Source organism: Centropristis striata, chromosome 2 (assembly GCF_030273125.1).
Source record: "Centropristis striata isolate RG_2023a ecotype Rhode Island chromosome 2, C.striata_1.0, whole genome shotgun sequence".
NCBI lineage: Eukaryota > Metazoa > Chordata > Actinopteri > Perciformes > Serranidae > Centropristis > Centropristis striata.
Genome location: NC_081518.1, coordinates 31,587,822 through 31,604,609, shown reverse-complemented (window position 1 = coordinate 31,604,609; position 16,788 = coordinate 31,587,822). Strand labels below are relative to the sequence as shown.

Genomic DNA, 16,788 nt, shown 5'->3' with positions numbered 1-16,788 from the left:
ACAATGACGACAGACGGCGTCTCAGAGAGGAGACTGTCTGCACAGGAAGGTTAGTGAAATGAAAGCGCTGGGGAGACACACATACACATACACACTTCGGTGACGCTCAGACAAATCTAAATTTGTGCGCTTTGGCAGGTTGTCCACACAAACCATGCACTAAAAACTCTGACTGGCAGCATTTGTTTCAGCATGTTTTATACTGCGTCTAGTTTTGAAGGTGAAATTTTCCAAAACAGGCTGGAGTGTGGAACTTTTACATGTTCCATAAATGAATGTCGGCTGCTAAACAAGTCCACACAATGCTGATTAAGCCTTTTTGTCACCAGGGAAAGCTCTCTGTATTTCTCACTGTACTGGACTTGTCGTGTCTGGTGTCTGTGGAGAGATTTCTGTGCTGGTGCTCTGGAGTGAATGCTCCAGATGAAAAAGAGACTCTGCATTCAGAAGAAGGATTAAAGTAAAAAGGCGCTCCTGGCAGGCTCACCTGCAGGCAGAACTATAAGCACATTAACAGTGTTTGTGTAGTTACACTCACTGCCACAGGGGGGAGACACAAGCTCCACAATCTAGTTTAAACTGCTTAAGTACTGCAAAATCAGTGGCATGTTTTATGTATGTGTCAAAGTTCTTGTCATCCGACACACTCGTAATTTATAATAGATTAAAACTTCTCAGAAGCCAAATGATTTTAAAAAAATGTTTTCAGTTTCTCTGAATCTGTTGTTGATGAGATTTGCCTGGGAAAGTGCAGGGAAGTTAGTGCCCCTAGAAAAGTAAGTTCTCGAGTGTGCAAACTGATGCTGTTCTTTTCAGTTTTGTGTTAACACAGATTATAAGGTTCTTTTGTAAATCGCTGAATGTTTGCACTGTTCGTCAGACAAACTTTGTCAACATGGAAAAATGACAACACAACTTTATTTCATCACTGTTGATTTACCTCTTAATGCTCTGAGAAAATAAAGGAAACATGTCCAGCGTTGAGAGGTTTTAGTGAACACAGTTTTAGTTTAAATTGCATGGACATTGAGGCTCTGACATGTTCAATGTCGACATTATATTGATCATGGGTCAGCACATGTCACACAATGCAGCATTTCTAACATACACAATGTAAAACATTGTTGTACAGGTCAGTTTAAACAAACATATGTATTCCTTGTAGCTCACTATATTCTGGCTGTAATATAATGTAAACATAGCCAGAGAGGAACTGAGGGATGACAGATACTGTAAGGACAGACAAACACTTATGTGCTGAAATAACACAATATTTTTTTTTATATAAAATAAACAATAGCAATTTACTTTAATATTAGTGTTAATAGTGCAAGTGCAAATGCAGTTAGGTCCAATAGCATGGTAATATCAGTATAGGCATTATATGATTATCAACAATATGTAATGAACAACAATGTAAGTATCGACACACTGTAACACACATCAATGCATCCACATTAGGATTTTGTTTAGAATATGTTTGTCTACTTTTCATACAGTTAATTAGTGTATAAAATGTACATGTTTGTACAGACGGGGACCACATGGTCAGTTCATCTGTTGATGTTGAAATGAAGAAAAAACAACTTAAGAGGTTATATAGCTGCTGGATTTGGCAAATTATAATTAACATTTTAGGACATTCTTTCTAGCTCTAATTATCTTTTACTGTCACAAATTTTACAGTTGTCCCCACAAAGATTATAAAAAAATAGTACCATAAATCAAGAGCTGGCCAAATAAACAGCGAGTGGATATTTCACATGGGTACAAGCAGTAAAGAAGCAGGTTTAACTCACAAAATGACTGTAATAATTAAAGTTGCTGCCATTTAACTTTCAGGCCTTCACTCAAAACTCTATCATGACTAAGATGGACTTTCCAGTTTTTAATCTATGTTGAGATTATGTGCAATTAACAATAAATGTTGATCATTTAATATGTCCTCTAATGCCTATTAATTCAAGTGACCACTCATAAAATGTGATTGGCCTGGTGTAATATATCTAACATGAGACAAAGTGAACAGGTCCATTCTCTGTCTCCACAGTCTTCACAAGCCTTTGGTCAGAATCCTTTTCAGTGAAAACACACAAACAGGCTGATAACTATCAAACAAGTTCAATAAGGCACTGCAACAATCATCTGAAACAAAACAAGACACATTAAATCTGTTTCAACCAACGGGAGTAAAGTGATGTAGTGTACCAGGTCCTTGTATTGAGCTGAGTGTGGTTATATTATGATACTGTAAAAAAAAAAAAAAAAGTTAATAAGTGTTCTCTTGCACAGGCACCACTGTGAAACAAAACAGACTGAACTTAGTTTCTTTTTCTAGCTGACTGAACAGTGATAAATTAAAAAAAAAATGTTTTCTTTCTGTTCAGACATCATGGAAAAAGTCCTATATTGTGTGTCTGACAGAGCATTAAAACTCATTTTGTTGTATATTTGATATATATATATATGTGTGTGGTCTGAATGTGATCCTTTTGGAAACAAACAACATAAAACTTTCCTCAAACTGTAAGCTGCCATATGCCATGAATTTGATTTAGAACATTTTTTTTTTTTTTACGATTCCTCAAATTGCTCGGTTGGTTAAATTGATATTTTGGCTTGTCATAGCAGGAAAAGCACTGGTGCAACAGATACAGTTAAAAATGGCTGTATTACATTTGGGTGACTTTGTTTCAGGGTCCTGGCTTTGTGCATGCTGGCTCACTGTCATGACTGGGACACTCGACTGAAACAAGCAATCGCTGATAAAATAAATTTAATCTGTGCTTTTCTTGAATGAAAAGTCAAAATGTCTGCACACCACATGTTGCACAAACAGGTTTTTGTGTTGCTTATTGAGGAGCATGGAGGCTGTTATGCTACATATGTTTACTTAAAGGGCACTCTGCTAAGTCCATAAACTACTAATTTGTGTATCTCTCCATGATTCAGATCTGCACCAAAATTGAATGGGTTCTTCCTTGGCCAAAGCTATACTTTTCCACCAAGTTTCATGAAAATCAGACAACTAAGTTTTTCTGTATCCTGCTGACAAACAAACTAATAAACTGAAAACAAGACCTCATTGGTGGAGATAATAATGCAAAGTGTGAAGTGAAAATCCAAATAGCCGGCTGTAGTGAAAAGCAGGCACCTGTTCACATGAGGAGTCGTTGTTGCAGGCCAACATCACCGTATCACTATTTAGCAATCCTGAAGCCTTTATGCTGAAATCAGTGTTAGTATCTTAACTCCACTGTTGCATAGTTGTCATTGAGCTGTCAGACAAACACAGGAAGGTTTTACTGCGTGCTGGAGCTGCAAAATGACCTCACTGCTGGCTGACTGTTAGCTTTTTGTTTCATTGCTCCAACAACAAAAAGCATTGTGTCTGTGGCTGCAGCAGAGTGGATACACATCAGGGTTCAAATATCTGTCAAAGGTCCATGTTTAAGGTATGTTGAAGTAAAAACACACTGAGGACAGAATGCACATACTGTCAGAGACACTTGACCTCATTCATTGGCCAATTCTTTTGAGATCCTGAAACGATCAGTCAATTAATTATTTGGTCAATCCCCAAAAAATGTAATTGATAAAAAATATTGAACATCTGCTGGTTTCAGCTTTTTTCTCTTTTATATTATTGTAAATTGACAACATTTTTTGTGTGTTTTTTAGGTTTCTTATAATGAAACTAATTGTTAGTTTTGTGTTTAAAAGCTGGTGTTTTGTTTAAGACTGTTTTAGGTCAGGATTATAAGTGAATAAAAACACTTTATATCTGATCAAAGTACAAACTGTGCCTTTGTTAATTCAATTTTGTTTCCAGTATCCGTCTAAGAACCTAACAAGATAAAGTGTTCCTTAGAAAGTGTTCTATCTGGTACTGTGCTGTGCTTATATGTGCTTGTTCTTTTGATTTAGATGAACCTTAATAATTGAAGCTACACATCAGTGGCATAAGACTTGTGCTTCAACAACACACCCTTGACAGTACCCGGGCCCTGTACTCTGAAGCGAGGGTATTTTTCTGTTATCTAGCTTCATCTAACAGCCAGACTCGGGCTAAACGATCCGACGATGCGGATTATCAGCTCGGTGAGTTAACTCAGGGTTTTCCAATCTAGGGCGAGGATTGCAGTGTATGACCAATCACAAATATGGAGAAGTCTACTGTGTTTCACAAACACAGTTACAGCTTCTTAATGCAGGAAGGAAAAAACACGACTGTGTGAATGCAATGTCACTGCAAAACGGTTAACCAAGACGTTCATCCAGACGACGGTGGGAAAAAGTCTGCAAAAGAGCTTGATGCTCCAAAAGTCAATGTCTGCACCCCATAGGGCACAAGATTACATTTGTGTACTCCGTTAAATTAATGTATTGATTGGATGTATTCTCATTGGACAATTTTGACAGCCTTATTCTTTCACCTGTAAATATAAAACCATAATTCAAAGCAGTGATGAGGTTCAATTTCAAATCTAATGAGTACAAGTATGTACAAGGCATTTGTGCTTCAGTGGTGGAAGTGGACGTGCAGACAGCCTGCTGGACAGTAAGCATTGGTCTGAAACATACAGCTCAAGATGCTGACACAGAGAAATAAGTCCCTCTGATAAAGGATCTATATAATTATTCACTTTCCAGAGAGCTGATCGGTCGGCAGACAGTGCATTTGTCTGTGTTGATCTCTTATCTCAAACGTGACCTGCTCCTGAGCAGGTTGGGTGTTCAGTTACTGTGGAGGTAACAGGACCCCAGTAAGAAGTAACCCACAGAAAACCCAGACTTAACCCTGAGGTTACCTCGCTAACTGCCAATCCTGCTTCATAGTACAGGGCCCTAGCAAAGCAGACTTTTGCACGTTCCTGTTACTGTAAGTTTAAGATGTAGAATGCACAACAATGAAACAGAGAGAGAAATTGTTATCAGATTGGTGGCTTAAACCTCATCACCCATCATCTGTTTCAACGACAGCACACTGAGATAAGAGGAGCTCCAGTTGTACCCAGCAGATTACAAGTGTGATCAAACTTGAAACCCCGAAAAAATCAAAAACAAAATGAATTCCTGTCCGGGTTGAGATGGCATGCTGTTGGCGTTGGGATGTTGTTTTTGCTTGGTCATGTCAGATAGGTATGACACCAAATGTTTGCGTTCAACTGACTTAAATTAAAAAAGCTGTATGTTTTAAATAAAAGGTTTTTCAGCTGAGAGAAGGAGACTCATCCTGAGACACAGACTCATTAAAGCATGGGAGCGTCTTCTTTGATGAAGCACACATTCCTTTTCTGCTGTGATATCCAGAACTCCCGTATCTGCCACATGTGCCAACAGGACACCTCTGATGATTCCTCTGATTGGGATTACAGGCTGCTGTCCTGATTGGACAGCTCAGGGGCCAGCTTCCTGTGTCGCGGTGAGGTGGAGGAGGACAGTTTGGTTGGGGAGGGGGAGGCGTTGGAAGATGAGTCGCTGCCACCACCTTCAGATCCAGATGGAACGGATGAGAGGTGGGGGACAGGAGGAGCCCTCTTTCTCCCCAGGAAGCCTCCTTCTAGTACTCCTCTCTTCCTCACACCTCCCTCCACCTTCACTCCCTCGCCCCCTGACCCCACACCATCTCCCTCCTCTGGCTGTGGGAGCACCTTCCGCCTAACGTCGCCTCCGGGAATCGGGCTGTCAGGAGGTTGTCGTGGAGACTCTTGACTGCCTTCTGTCTTCACCCCGGAAACACCAGCGGTCGCCACAGCACCAATAACTGTGTTCGAGCTTGAACTGGCTGTTCGGCAAGCCCAGAACTCCATCGCAGTGGCTCTCCTCTCACTGTCCTCAGGCCCGAAGTCACAGAGCGAACGGCGGACATCAAGGGTCTGGCCTGGGCCCAGTGTGGATGTCTGGCCTGTGCTGTCCAGGACACCTCGACTCAGGCTGAAGTTCTGGAAGTCTCTATGGAAAGACAATGCATTGAGTCACTTACAGCTAAATAAATAAAAATAAAAAAACTAAATACAGATGAGGACAAATCAGCATTTTCCAAGGACACATTCAAATAGCATCTTCATATTATCATCAGAATGGCACACAGAGAGGCTGTCAGGTGCTAATGCTCCTCCCAACTAGTTCTGAAGAGCCATAGCACTGCATATCTTCAATCTATCCTTGCGCCAGCAACACCTGATAAGCTATTTATTGGCTACACACTTCATCTCACTAATCAGGTGTGATTACAGCACGGAATGATGACTTTACTTATCTCACATGGTATGAAGATATTCTTTTGAGATTCCTACCAGCACCTCAAGAAGTAAAAAGATTTTTATTTTTAATGCTCAAAATGTACAAAAGATGCTGTCAACAGTTTACAGATTCCATAGGGACTATTTCTTCAATAGAAGAAACTTTACTGCATGCAGGTGTGGCGGTCAGTAGCTCCCATGAACTTTTGCTGTCTTTTGGCCTTTTTCTACTGCAGCATGTATTGCCTTATGAAAGATACACACACATCAATATCAAAAAAGGAAGTGTGGAGATCAGAATCATTGCAGGCAACCTTGCAATGATCCTTGCCCAAGGCATACCAGCAGGACCAAGCAGGTAGTGTGGCCGCCCAGGCAAGAGATCGAGGATAAGAGCTCGACTGGCCCAGCTTGAACTGGAAGATGCGTTCTGCATGACTTGATACCACAACGGGGCGGTGTGCAAATTAGGCAGCAACCTCCCAGTCTGAGCAGTGAAGCAAACCCAAAAGTGCCTTAAGCCTGCAATCTTTCAAAATTTAAAAAGGGTCGCTAATGATGGTTACAAAAGAACTACGTCCCTATCTATCTCAATACAAAATGAGACGACTTCTTTTAACAACATCTTTTAGCAACATTATGATCTCAATCGCTATTTTCAAGTCTTTTCCAAGACAATATGATGTTAATTGAGTAAATAATGGTCCCATTTATGAGAAAATAGATGATAAAGCAGGGTATGATTTGGGACATGGCTACCTTTGATTGACATGTCGCTAACATGGCCGGCCACCATATGGAGAGAAGCAAAACAATGTGAATCCACCCCACCGTGTACGTCTAACAGCCGTGAACTTGTTTGTTGTGTTTGTGTCTCAGAACTTTGACCCTTTCACCTTGTCTTTCATTTCATGAAAGTTTTTCAGCGTTCGGTTGTACGAAAATAAGTTTTTCCAGCAAGTAACGTACATTTTGTTTTATCGTTAACAGTTTACTTTTAGATACTCGCTCCTGCCCACTCTTGGGTTTCAAAAAACAAAGATAGTGACGGACGTAAAGCAAGATGGTGACAGCCATAACACTGAACTCGATGCCTCAAACGGACAGTCCACAAACCAATGGGTGACATCACAGCTATGTCCATTATTTATTTATTTATTTATTTTTTTTTTATATATTTCAGGGGGAAAAAGAGATGTGTTGCAAGGTTCTGCGGAGTTGGGATCAGGCATTTGTAGAGGTGAATTTTTTAATATATGTAGACCAAGTTTTGTTGAATCGGGGTATATTGTGATTAATTGATGCTGACATTTTTTCCACTGAGATTTGGTCTATTAACAAATTGTGTGTGATGTTCAGTTTTTTCTTGTTTTCCAGTTTAGGAGGATTGTTTTCTAGGCGACAGCTAGGGCTGTAAATATTGTAGTTATGGTGGGATTATGTAATTGTATTGATGACATGTCTCATAAGAGGCAGAGTTGAGGGGAAAGAGGGATGCGGCAGTCTAATATGTGATAGATGATCTGTGTCTTGTATCCAAAATTGTCTAACTGGTGTACAGTACCAGAAAGCATGCAAGTAATTGTCTGTGGTGTGCTGTGTGCAATAGGTTCATTGATCTGATGTAGTGAAACCCTTTTTACGTAATCTCTGACCTGTGTAGTGTGTTCTATGGTTAACCTTGTATTGAATGAGTTGTAAATTTGTCCAATTATGTCCATTATTTATATACAGTCTATGGTGTAAATGCACAACCCTTTCATGTATCTCCACAGTGATACAAATTTTATCTCACCTGTAGCTGTGGAAGGACTCAGTTCGTCGAGCGCGGGCCAGCAGGGGGCTCTCTCTGTAGGGTCGCACAGCTCCATAAGTAGCCTGGCTCTCAGGAATGGGCTCCTGGGCCTGTAACTGCAGACTGAGATAAAACAGTGAAACAGGGAGAAGCTTCAGTGGTCACAAAACTTAACACAGTACATACTGGTTGCCAACCACAATGCAAAATATGTTATTTATTGTATTTAGGGTAATACAGTTCCTTATTGTGTATATAAAAGTAACACACAGATGTGTTAGGAAGGTGAAGGGTTGGCTGGAGTTGATTGGTTCCTTTTTTATATGCATGTCCTGTTTGTCTTTTATGAAGTGTGTGTGAACTTTTTTCCTAACCTTTTTTTTTTAAGATTATTTTTTTGGCATTTTTTGCTCTTTTTTTTTAGCGACAGATAGAAAGGGGGTGATAGAGGGGAAGACATGCGGCAAAGGGAGCTCGGGCCGGATTCGAACCCGGCTCCGCCGCAGCAAGGACTCAGCCTACATGGTAAGCGCTCTCCCAGTGTGAGCCACCGGGACGCCCCTTTTCCTAACCTTGAGCATGATTCTCTGAGGCGTGTGTGGTGCAGCACAGAGGGGGCGGGGCTAATATTTGGTGTAGCACAGCGGGAGGTGCTCAGGTCGCACTGGTCCAACAGCTGCAGCAGCTCCTCCTCTGTAGGACCACCTACATCTGTCAAACACACAATACACACTTTCATCCAAGGAAATAATTACATTTAATCCGACAAATACTATTTTTTTAAGCAGAGAAACAGCCATGTACATTGTTTCTACATTACGCCTCATCTCCCATGAGCACACAAAAAGTGTTGCCTTCCACAGTTCTGTCTTTCCCTCTCAGCATTCCCTCTTCCCCCCCAGTCTGTCTCTATCACCTCACCTTCTCTCTTCCTCTCTTCTCCTTTGTTAGCAGTGTCCATGGCAGTGGTAAGGTCCCACATTTGGATGCTGCCATTGCCATGACCAGTGAACAGGTAGCGCCGAGGTCGGGACCCCATGCGGCTCGAACCCTCGCACTCCCGCACCATGAAGCTAGAGATGGTGGTCCCATCCACTGACTGCACTTCACAGATCCTGACACACACACACACACACACACACACACACACACACGTTAAACTGAAGTACTAAAGCTTACAGATAAGTTGAACAACAGTGGAAAAGTAAAAAGGAAGAAACTGACGATAAAGCATCCCCCGCCCTCCCAGTTTTTGACAAAAAAAAAGAGTACATCTGAGGATCAAAGGTGAAGGACAAAGACGGATGGAGAATATTATACCTCTTTCCAGTAGATGAGAGCCTCACAAAGAGTTTGTTGGTGATGGGGATCACCTTCTGTATGAACACCTGCTGGTCGTCTCTTTCTCCAAACGGACCTGAGAGCAGAAAACACAATCAGGCTGCGGTGGAATAGTCATTTTTGTTAGAAAGGTTCCTAACTGAGTGAAATGACCCAGAGGTATTGAAGTTCCAGCAATGATAAAAGCTGGAAGAATTCTCTAAATGCTAGAGAAAGGAGCTTTAATGCCCTTTGATCTCCTTTTGCGTCAGGTACACTGGACCATCCTGGATCACGAAAACACACAATCAACATGTTATGCCAATCTTGCAACAAAAAAAATTAAGTATACTTTTTGGGATTCGTGGAGATAAATATGAGTGAACGGGGGGAGAACGTTAGCAAACAAACAACAAAAAACAACCATTAGGTTTCACTTTCGTGACTGGTAGCCTATATTCCTTTTTGAATTTCAAATCCATTCTTGGTAAAAAAGTATTTTTTTACATTAAAATAGCCTCCATGAAACATCACAGTTAGAATGCACAGGACACAGTATCTAAGATGTGCTTTCAGCAGTCCAATCCATCCACCTGAACACTGTAGTTTAACCACAGCAGACACACTTCAATAACATCTGCGGTGGCATAATGAAGTAGTCTAGTATGAGTGGTCAGAGTTGTCTTTGCCTGAGTCTTAATTAATCCTCATTCACATCTTTCCCTAATGTTTCCATCAAGGTCAAGAAAAAGACATAGGATATAATTATTTCGACCACAGTCGTCCTTTTTCCTCTTTATAAGTGCATCTATTCTTCCCTCATTCTTCCTTCTTCTATTTATTCTGATCTTCTTAACTCTCACCAATATCATTCCCAGAGCCGTAGCTCCCATGGCTCTCCGTCTCCTCTAGGGACAGTATTTTGAAGGAAGCCAGAGGGGTGGATCCTGGCTGGGTGGAGATCATCCCTCTGAACCGGGTCACCGTCCACGTCCGAACATGGTTGTTGTCCGCACATACTGGGGCACACAGAAAAACAAAACAAGTCTTCAATCACAGCTATATGCCAAGGCGTCTAATTTACAAGATCCACTCCAGCTCCCTCTACCAGCACCAGATAAACTGTCTTTCTCCCTGTTTATCTTCCTCACCCGATACCAGATGTTTCTCAGACAGCATAATCTTTGTCACGGGGCTCCTGTGCACAGTGAATGTCTGAAAGAGCTGGGGGCCCGATCCCACCGTCTCCGGGTGTTGTACGATCACTCTCACTGCACCGCTGCTGGTCCCATAGGCTATCTCTATCCAATTCCCACTCACACCTGAGAGAGCAGAGAGAGCAAGGGGGAAGAAAGACATACACAATTCATACATGCAAACAGACAGTTTAATAGATTTAGGTTAAATCTGATCTGAAATTATATGAAAAGTATATGCACACATTGCCTCCTTTTTTTACAGAAGAAAAGCTGAGTTACTGACTGGTTTTAGGTGTGAGGTAGACAGACAGGGCAGTGATGGCATCATTTGACGGGTCGTGATAAAGCTCTGTCACTAGGAGATCATTATCCTTCATCCTCAGTGGAAACTTCTGCATGTCTAAAAGGAGGAAGACATCAAAATGTGAAAGTTTTGGACACCTGTGGGTCGACAGGTGAGTAACACTTGCAGGTATAGGAGATTTATTGGGAACAAGGTTTTCAATACAGACACCTTAATGCATTGTTATTATGTTGGTTATTATATATATATAATAAACTGATGAGGGTCCCCATGTGGAAAGGTGTGTGTGTGTGTGTGTGTGTGTGTGTGTGTGTGTGTGTGTGTGTACGTACCTATGTAGTAGATGGAACCATTGTTGCAGCCCAGTAGTAGGAAAGATCCCGCTGTGTCACAACTGGTAATAGGAACCACATCTTGAACCTGAAAGGTGAGCTCACAATTCAGTACAGTGCTTTCCTGTGAAGTCACTGTCTCTCAACTGAAAGCACACACACTGTGCATTGCATGAATGGTTGAATTTTAGTGAATACACACTCATTAAGGCTCTGTAAACTTACTTTAAGGTTCACAATGAGAAGAATCATAAACATTTACCACCCCTCTCTCCCATGTCTCTACATCTCAGCCACACACACACAGACACACAAACAAACACACACATACCCTCCTTACCTGCCAATGCTGTGTGACAGCATTCCACACCCCAACCTTCCCTGTATGGCTAGTAGCCACCAGCTGGTTTCCAATGAAGAAGAGATCATCCACAGGTACACCGAGGCTGAATACACCTGAGGTGGTGCGGAGATGTTGAAGTTAGTGAGTAGCAGAGATGGCAGGAGGTCAAACAGGTCACAGATCAGCACGGTGCTCGGTATAAAAATAAGAATGATTGGATATCAGAATGAGCAGGATTTCCTAAAAAACATGTAAAGTAAAAATCCTACTCGTTCTGCCTTAAACAGAGTTTTCCTGACTGGATCACACTTGTCATAGTCCTGTAGCGTCAGTAGAACACACTCTTTGTTTACCTATCTCATTTCCACTGCCTCCATCTTGGATGCTCCAGAGGATGATGCTGCTTTCAGAGGCGGCAGCCACCATCTTGTCCTTGTCTCCATGCGGGCCACCCACCACCTTGGCGTTAAGGGCGATGCGTTCAATGGTCCAGTCAAGGTAGGGCGACGAAAACACCTGCTGCCATCCAGAAGATTCCTTTATCCTGTAGCAACACACAGTTACCCTGTGCTTATCCAAAGGGTCAGCCATAATGAAGGGTTTCATATTTAAAATGAGAGAACAGTTATGAACTAATTGGTCTGTTTTAAAAAGGTTGGACATGTCCTTCAATACACCTTGATGTTGAATTTTGAAATTCATTCATTTGTTTGGAGTCAGTTCCACTTTGTTCAGGCAGATGAGCTTTCATGTCCATGTTTACTTCCTGTTTCAATTCACACAAAACCTAACAAGGTTTTAAAAACAACAATATTTCTGCTTCATTATTAAACTGAATAACATTTGCTGTTAACTTTTCAGCTTGTTTTAATAACAATAAATAGTGGAGCCAAAGATGACAGCTTGTGTACTGGCACGGATATAAAAGCATTTAGTGAGAAATGTGAGACACTATAGATAATGACTCCATCTTGAATAATTTAATGTCTCCCCTTTATGAACTATAGAGTGGATGAGAACTGTTATAGTATTACCTGTAGCAGATGACATAGTGTGCATAAGCTGCTACAATCCAGTTGTGGTGTCCCGCTATAATCAGCACCTTCCTGGGGTCAACCACAGGACCTGCACACACAAAATACACATAAACATGCTACTGTCACAGCCTGACAATCACACCAGATTTCTCTTTTTTTACTTCACAATTCAATATTTATCATTGTCTTAACTGCTTAATAAAATGTTAACATTGGCATAGTTCAACAGTCCAAAACCAGGAAGTGATCAGCGGTGTTTAATTTAAATTATTGCATGATACAATATAAAACATCCATCTCAAATCTTTTTGCGGCAGTTCAGAGCACATCCACTCTTTGTTTATTGCAGCTAACTATATTCTCTGATGTCATACTCAACAAAGAGCAGGCCGACGGGAAACTAGGCTATCACAGTCAGCGCACTAAAAGGATGTGTCGGGTCACATTAGCTCCAGCATTAATGCACGCGCAAAGAAACACACACAAGCATAAACATATACTATACTCTCTGTACTCACTGTCATACACATGTGAACAAATGGAAACATAGACAAACTCAGACATGAGCAGTATGAATGCAAGACCACATGCACCACACACATGGCAGGCAGTATAGCAGGGTCACTGTCAAAATAAGAGTCCTTGCAACAATTGCTATTTGCTTTTTTATGCTAAAATGGAGCTGATGCTGACATGGATGTCTGGCACTTAGCTGTAAGCATATATATAATCTACAGATTATCTCCATTATTTATTTTTTAAATTCGGACTGGGTCATATGGCTGCCCATGGTTACCCACCCAGTTTGTGGTTGTCATCTGTTCCAGGTGTGCCAGAGAGGGATGGGTGAGGAGGGGGACCAACACGGGTGAAGCCCTCTGCTCCACTTGGACCCGGCCGTTCATCAGAGGAGGGGCCTGAGGCTGCTAAAGCAGGGCTGGACTTGCGGGCAGGGATGGCTGTCAAGGAAAGATATGCTGACATTAAATAAATAGATTTGTATTTCTACAGTATTTTATGTTTTAAAACCGGTAGTTTCCTTCCTTTAACTCCGTGTGCAACAGAAGTTGAATATTCCATTCATAGTTAATTGGTCTGATCTATTTTCAGCTCATTTTCTGTACCACTCAGTTTCATGTGTTTACCTGGGGGAGGCAGGTAACCATGGAAGAGAACGCTACCACATGATGATCGGTCCAGTTCCTCACACAGCAGCAGGCGCCGTACTGCACGCGCACGCGCACACACACAGACACACAAACACACAGTATTTCTTTACATCATTTTGTCATTGCTGGATATTATAATAAACTGTCCTTTTGTTCTATGGATTTTAAAGCTCATCATATATTTCTTTATTTTGCTTTTCCTTTATCCATCTTGACTGAACTAAGTCCTTGTTGGTATTTTTAAGTTATTAAGTCCACAACTGATTAGATCATGACTTTGCAATCTACTGTTGTTTAAATTGTGTGTTATTACTTTGCATAGTATCAAATGCAGTGCTGTGCATATTATGATTGAGCAGGTGCTCAGTTTTTTACAAAGGTAACTTTCCTATTCAAGTACAGACAATAGAGGGAAATTACAAACACTGAAACAGGAAGTGAAACTACACTAGACTTTATGGAACTAACAGTAATAAGGCTTTGACCTCGGTCAACTTGTATTTGAAGTCAAAACAACATTTGTTACAGGACAACATTCCCCTTTAACCACAGTTCACTTGTTCTATAAGGGAAACCCAAAACATCCTGGCTGGTTCAGCTAGTTTGCAGGAGCTGCTGATGTTCTACACATGTAGTGAATGAATGCGCTTGTGACAAAATGTATTGGCTACAGAACAAACTATATATATATATATATATATATATATATATATATATATATATATATATATATATCACTATTTGCACTAAGAACAAGTTTATCCCAAAACTTTGTAAAGCAACACACCTAGAGGAGTTATCCCATAGAACTCTGCTTCATGCCGCAGGATGCTGATGTTGACACCTCTATAGTGAAAAAACAGCAGAAGTTCTTAGTTAGAGCCTGGTTACAACTTAATACAATGTAAAATAAACAGTCAGTGGTTATCTTCTCAATGGTGTCATGACTCCTTACCGCAGGTCCAATTCTTTGGTTCTGAGAAAATTCAAAATTGGTGCAAAAGCTGTTGGGTCTCTGTCAATAAATATCTGGAAGGAGTAACATATATTAAGACGGATTAGCAAGAAGTATTTTTTATAAGCTCCACGTTTTACTACTTTTAGGACTGACATTGAAAGGCATTGCAAAATGATAGAGAGATAAACCTGGAATTAAAAAGTATCCTTATATGTAGCCCTACATTATCTAACCATAGGAAATGGATGAAATCTAATGATGAAACATTGACTGTGGGGTGTGGACCTCAGAATTTGTCGACTATGGTCTAAGATGGTATAATGTCATATCTTATGTCTTCTTGAGTGGACACATATTGTCTTACAAATGTCATGTCTGCTGGAAGCTTTTAGAGAATTTTCTGATGTCTGCAGATGTCATCCCAGTTTTTCAATAAGAAGCAACAAAGGCTATACTCACAGCTCCAGTTTCATCTCGAAGAGTTGATATCCTTCCACTCAGCAAACTGAAACACACACATACACACACACACACACACACACGAGCACACACACAGCTCCAGTTAACCCAAGGACTTCTCCATTTACACCTACAAGCAGTATTACCTCTACCCCACAGTGACTCTTACCTGTTGCCCTAAAACTAGAAATGAATGATGCATCAGCATGTGCTGCAAGAATGTGATGCATGACTTTATATTGACTGCACCCTGCAGACAGCAGGGGCAGAGAGACTGACAGGCAGACAGGTGCACTGGCAGACACACTGACAGGCATTTAGCACTACTCAGTCAGCTGTTGTCAAACTGTGAGCTCAGTCCACTGTTTGTTCCCACTGTGGTATTTGCCCAGACGCAGTCAGCTGTTTCACTATTATAGTGGGTTCTAAATAACTAAACACCTCAATAACTCAGTAGATGCATGTGAAAATAGCCATGTATGCCAAAGCATTACTTAGTCCAAAATAATAAAACAAATTAAAACTAGTTTGGGGGGGGGGGGGGGGGGGGGGGGGTTAAACATGTTACATTTGAGTCCAATGTTGGAATATGTACAGTAAATGTTAAATACTGTTGTAATAAAGACCTATTTAGTTTAGTTTATCTATACTCTAACAGTAGTTAAGTGACGCCAACTGATTCTTCTGATAGAAGAATAATAGACCTATTGCATTTTTCTGTTTTCATCATTTGTTTTTAAATAGAGGCCAAATGCTGACAAACCAACCTTGAGAAGAAAGAGTCTGGGATCCACATCAGAGTCTGTCTGGAGGTGCTGAACCTAAAGCATAAGGACACAATAGCACATTTATTACAAACACTGTGTGAAGTGTAGGGTCGGTGCACTCATAGGCATGGCCATGTTAGATGGTAGAGACATGCCATTCTTACAATTGCCTTGCTAAAGGAATTCATCACTACATCGCACCAATGTTGTAATGTATATGCACAGTGTTTTCAATTTAAATGATCAAGAAATCTCAGGATGTATGTGTGTGATAGAGACAGAGAGTCAAAGTGAGTTAAAGAGTAGTTAATGATAAAGTACACAACCTTGAGTGGTGTATCTACTTCAGCTACATCGATGGCTGCTTGGCCATGCTGATATCATCATACACGTACGTAGCCAGAGCTCGAATTTCCCAAATGATGATGATCATCTGTCGGGCTGTCCTGTAGACGAAGCTTACCTTGTCCCACCGACGTTTAACTGGATGATCTCTCCCATCCCAGGCGTTATGTTGTTACCATTTGTAGCCATGATGATGACCAAGCCAACGGTGGTTGTACGGAAAAGTCACTCTTCCTTTTTAATTGTTACTGTCACGAGAGCTAGCAGGCTAACGCTGCCCTCCCCAGCTCAGCCGATGTCCCGACTCCCCAGCCTCACAACCTCTCCCTCGTCCCAGCTTCCATAAAATATCCCTTATATACGACCTATGCGGACGCCGTCGGTATCGTTAAGCCTCCGCATAGTGGGCGAAGAGAGACAGGGGCCTTTTTATCCAAAAGGCAGCCACACAAGAATCCTTTTATTTTCCAGCGGGCTTGTTTGCATCACTGCCTTGCATGTAAATTGTGGATAAC

The 16,788-nt window shown here is 41.2% G+C and overlaps 1 protein-coding gene across 1 annotated transcript; it reads right to left on the bottom strand.

Annotated features, from left to right (window-relative positions):
• Window positions 1–898: 898 nt before the first annotated feature.
• On the bottom strand, window positions 899–16,788 carry kctd3 (potassium channel tetramerization domain containing 3). Its single transcript, XM_059353392.1, has 19 exons — window positions 16,392–16,788; window positions 15,929–15,982; window positions 15,162–15,207; window positions 14,700–14,773; window positions 14,532–14,590; window positions 13,721–13,801; window positions 13,376–13,534; window positions 12,573–12,663; window positions 11,892–12,082; window positions 11,536–11,651; window positions 11,196–11,283; window positions 10,843–10,959; window positions 10,512–10,682; window positions 10,224–10,379; window positions 9,361–9,457; window positions 8,962–9,155; window positions 8,613–8,751; window positions 8,041–8,163; window positions 899–5,955 (listed from the first exon to the last, which is right to left on the bottom strand). The coding sequence occupies exons 1-19, from the start codon at window positions 16,460–16,462 to the stop codon at window positions 5,373–5,375; spliced, it is 2,610 nt and encodes an 869-aa protein (XP_059209375.1). The 5' UTR covers window positions 16,463–16,788; the 3' UTR covers window positions 899–5,372.

Excerpts from the sequence above, each read along its gene's own strand:
- kctd3 (XM_059353392.1), bottom strand. The coding sequence starts at position 16,462 with ATGGCTACAAATGGTAACAACATAACGCCTGGGATGGGAGAGATCATC. Across the intron at positions 13,535-13,720 it reads TGGTTACCTGCCTCCCCCAG|CCATCCCTGCCCGCAAGTCC; the intron begins GTAAACACATGA and ends TTTCCTTGACAG. Across the intron at positions 9,458-10,223 it reads CGGCTCTGGGAATGATATTG|GTCCGTTTGGAGAAAGAGAC; the intron begins GTGAGAGTTAAG and ends TTCTGCTCTCAG.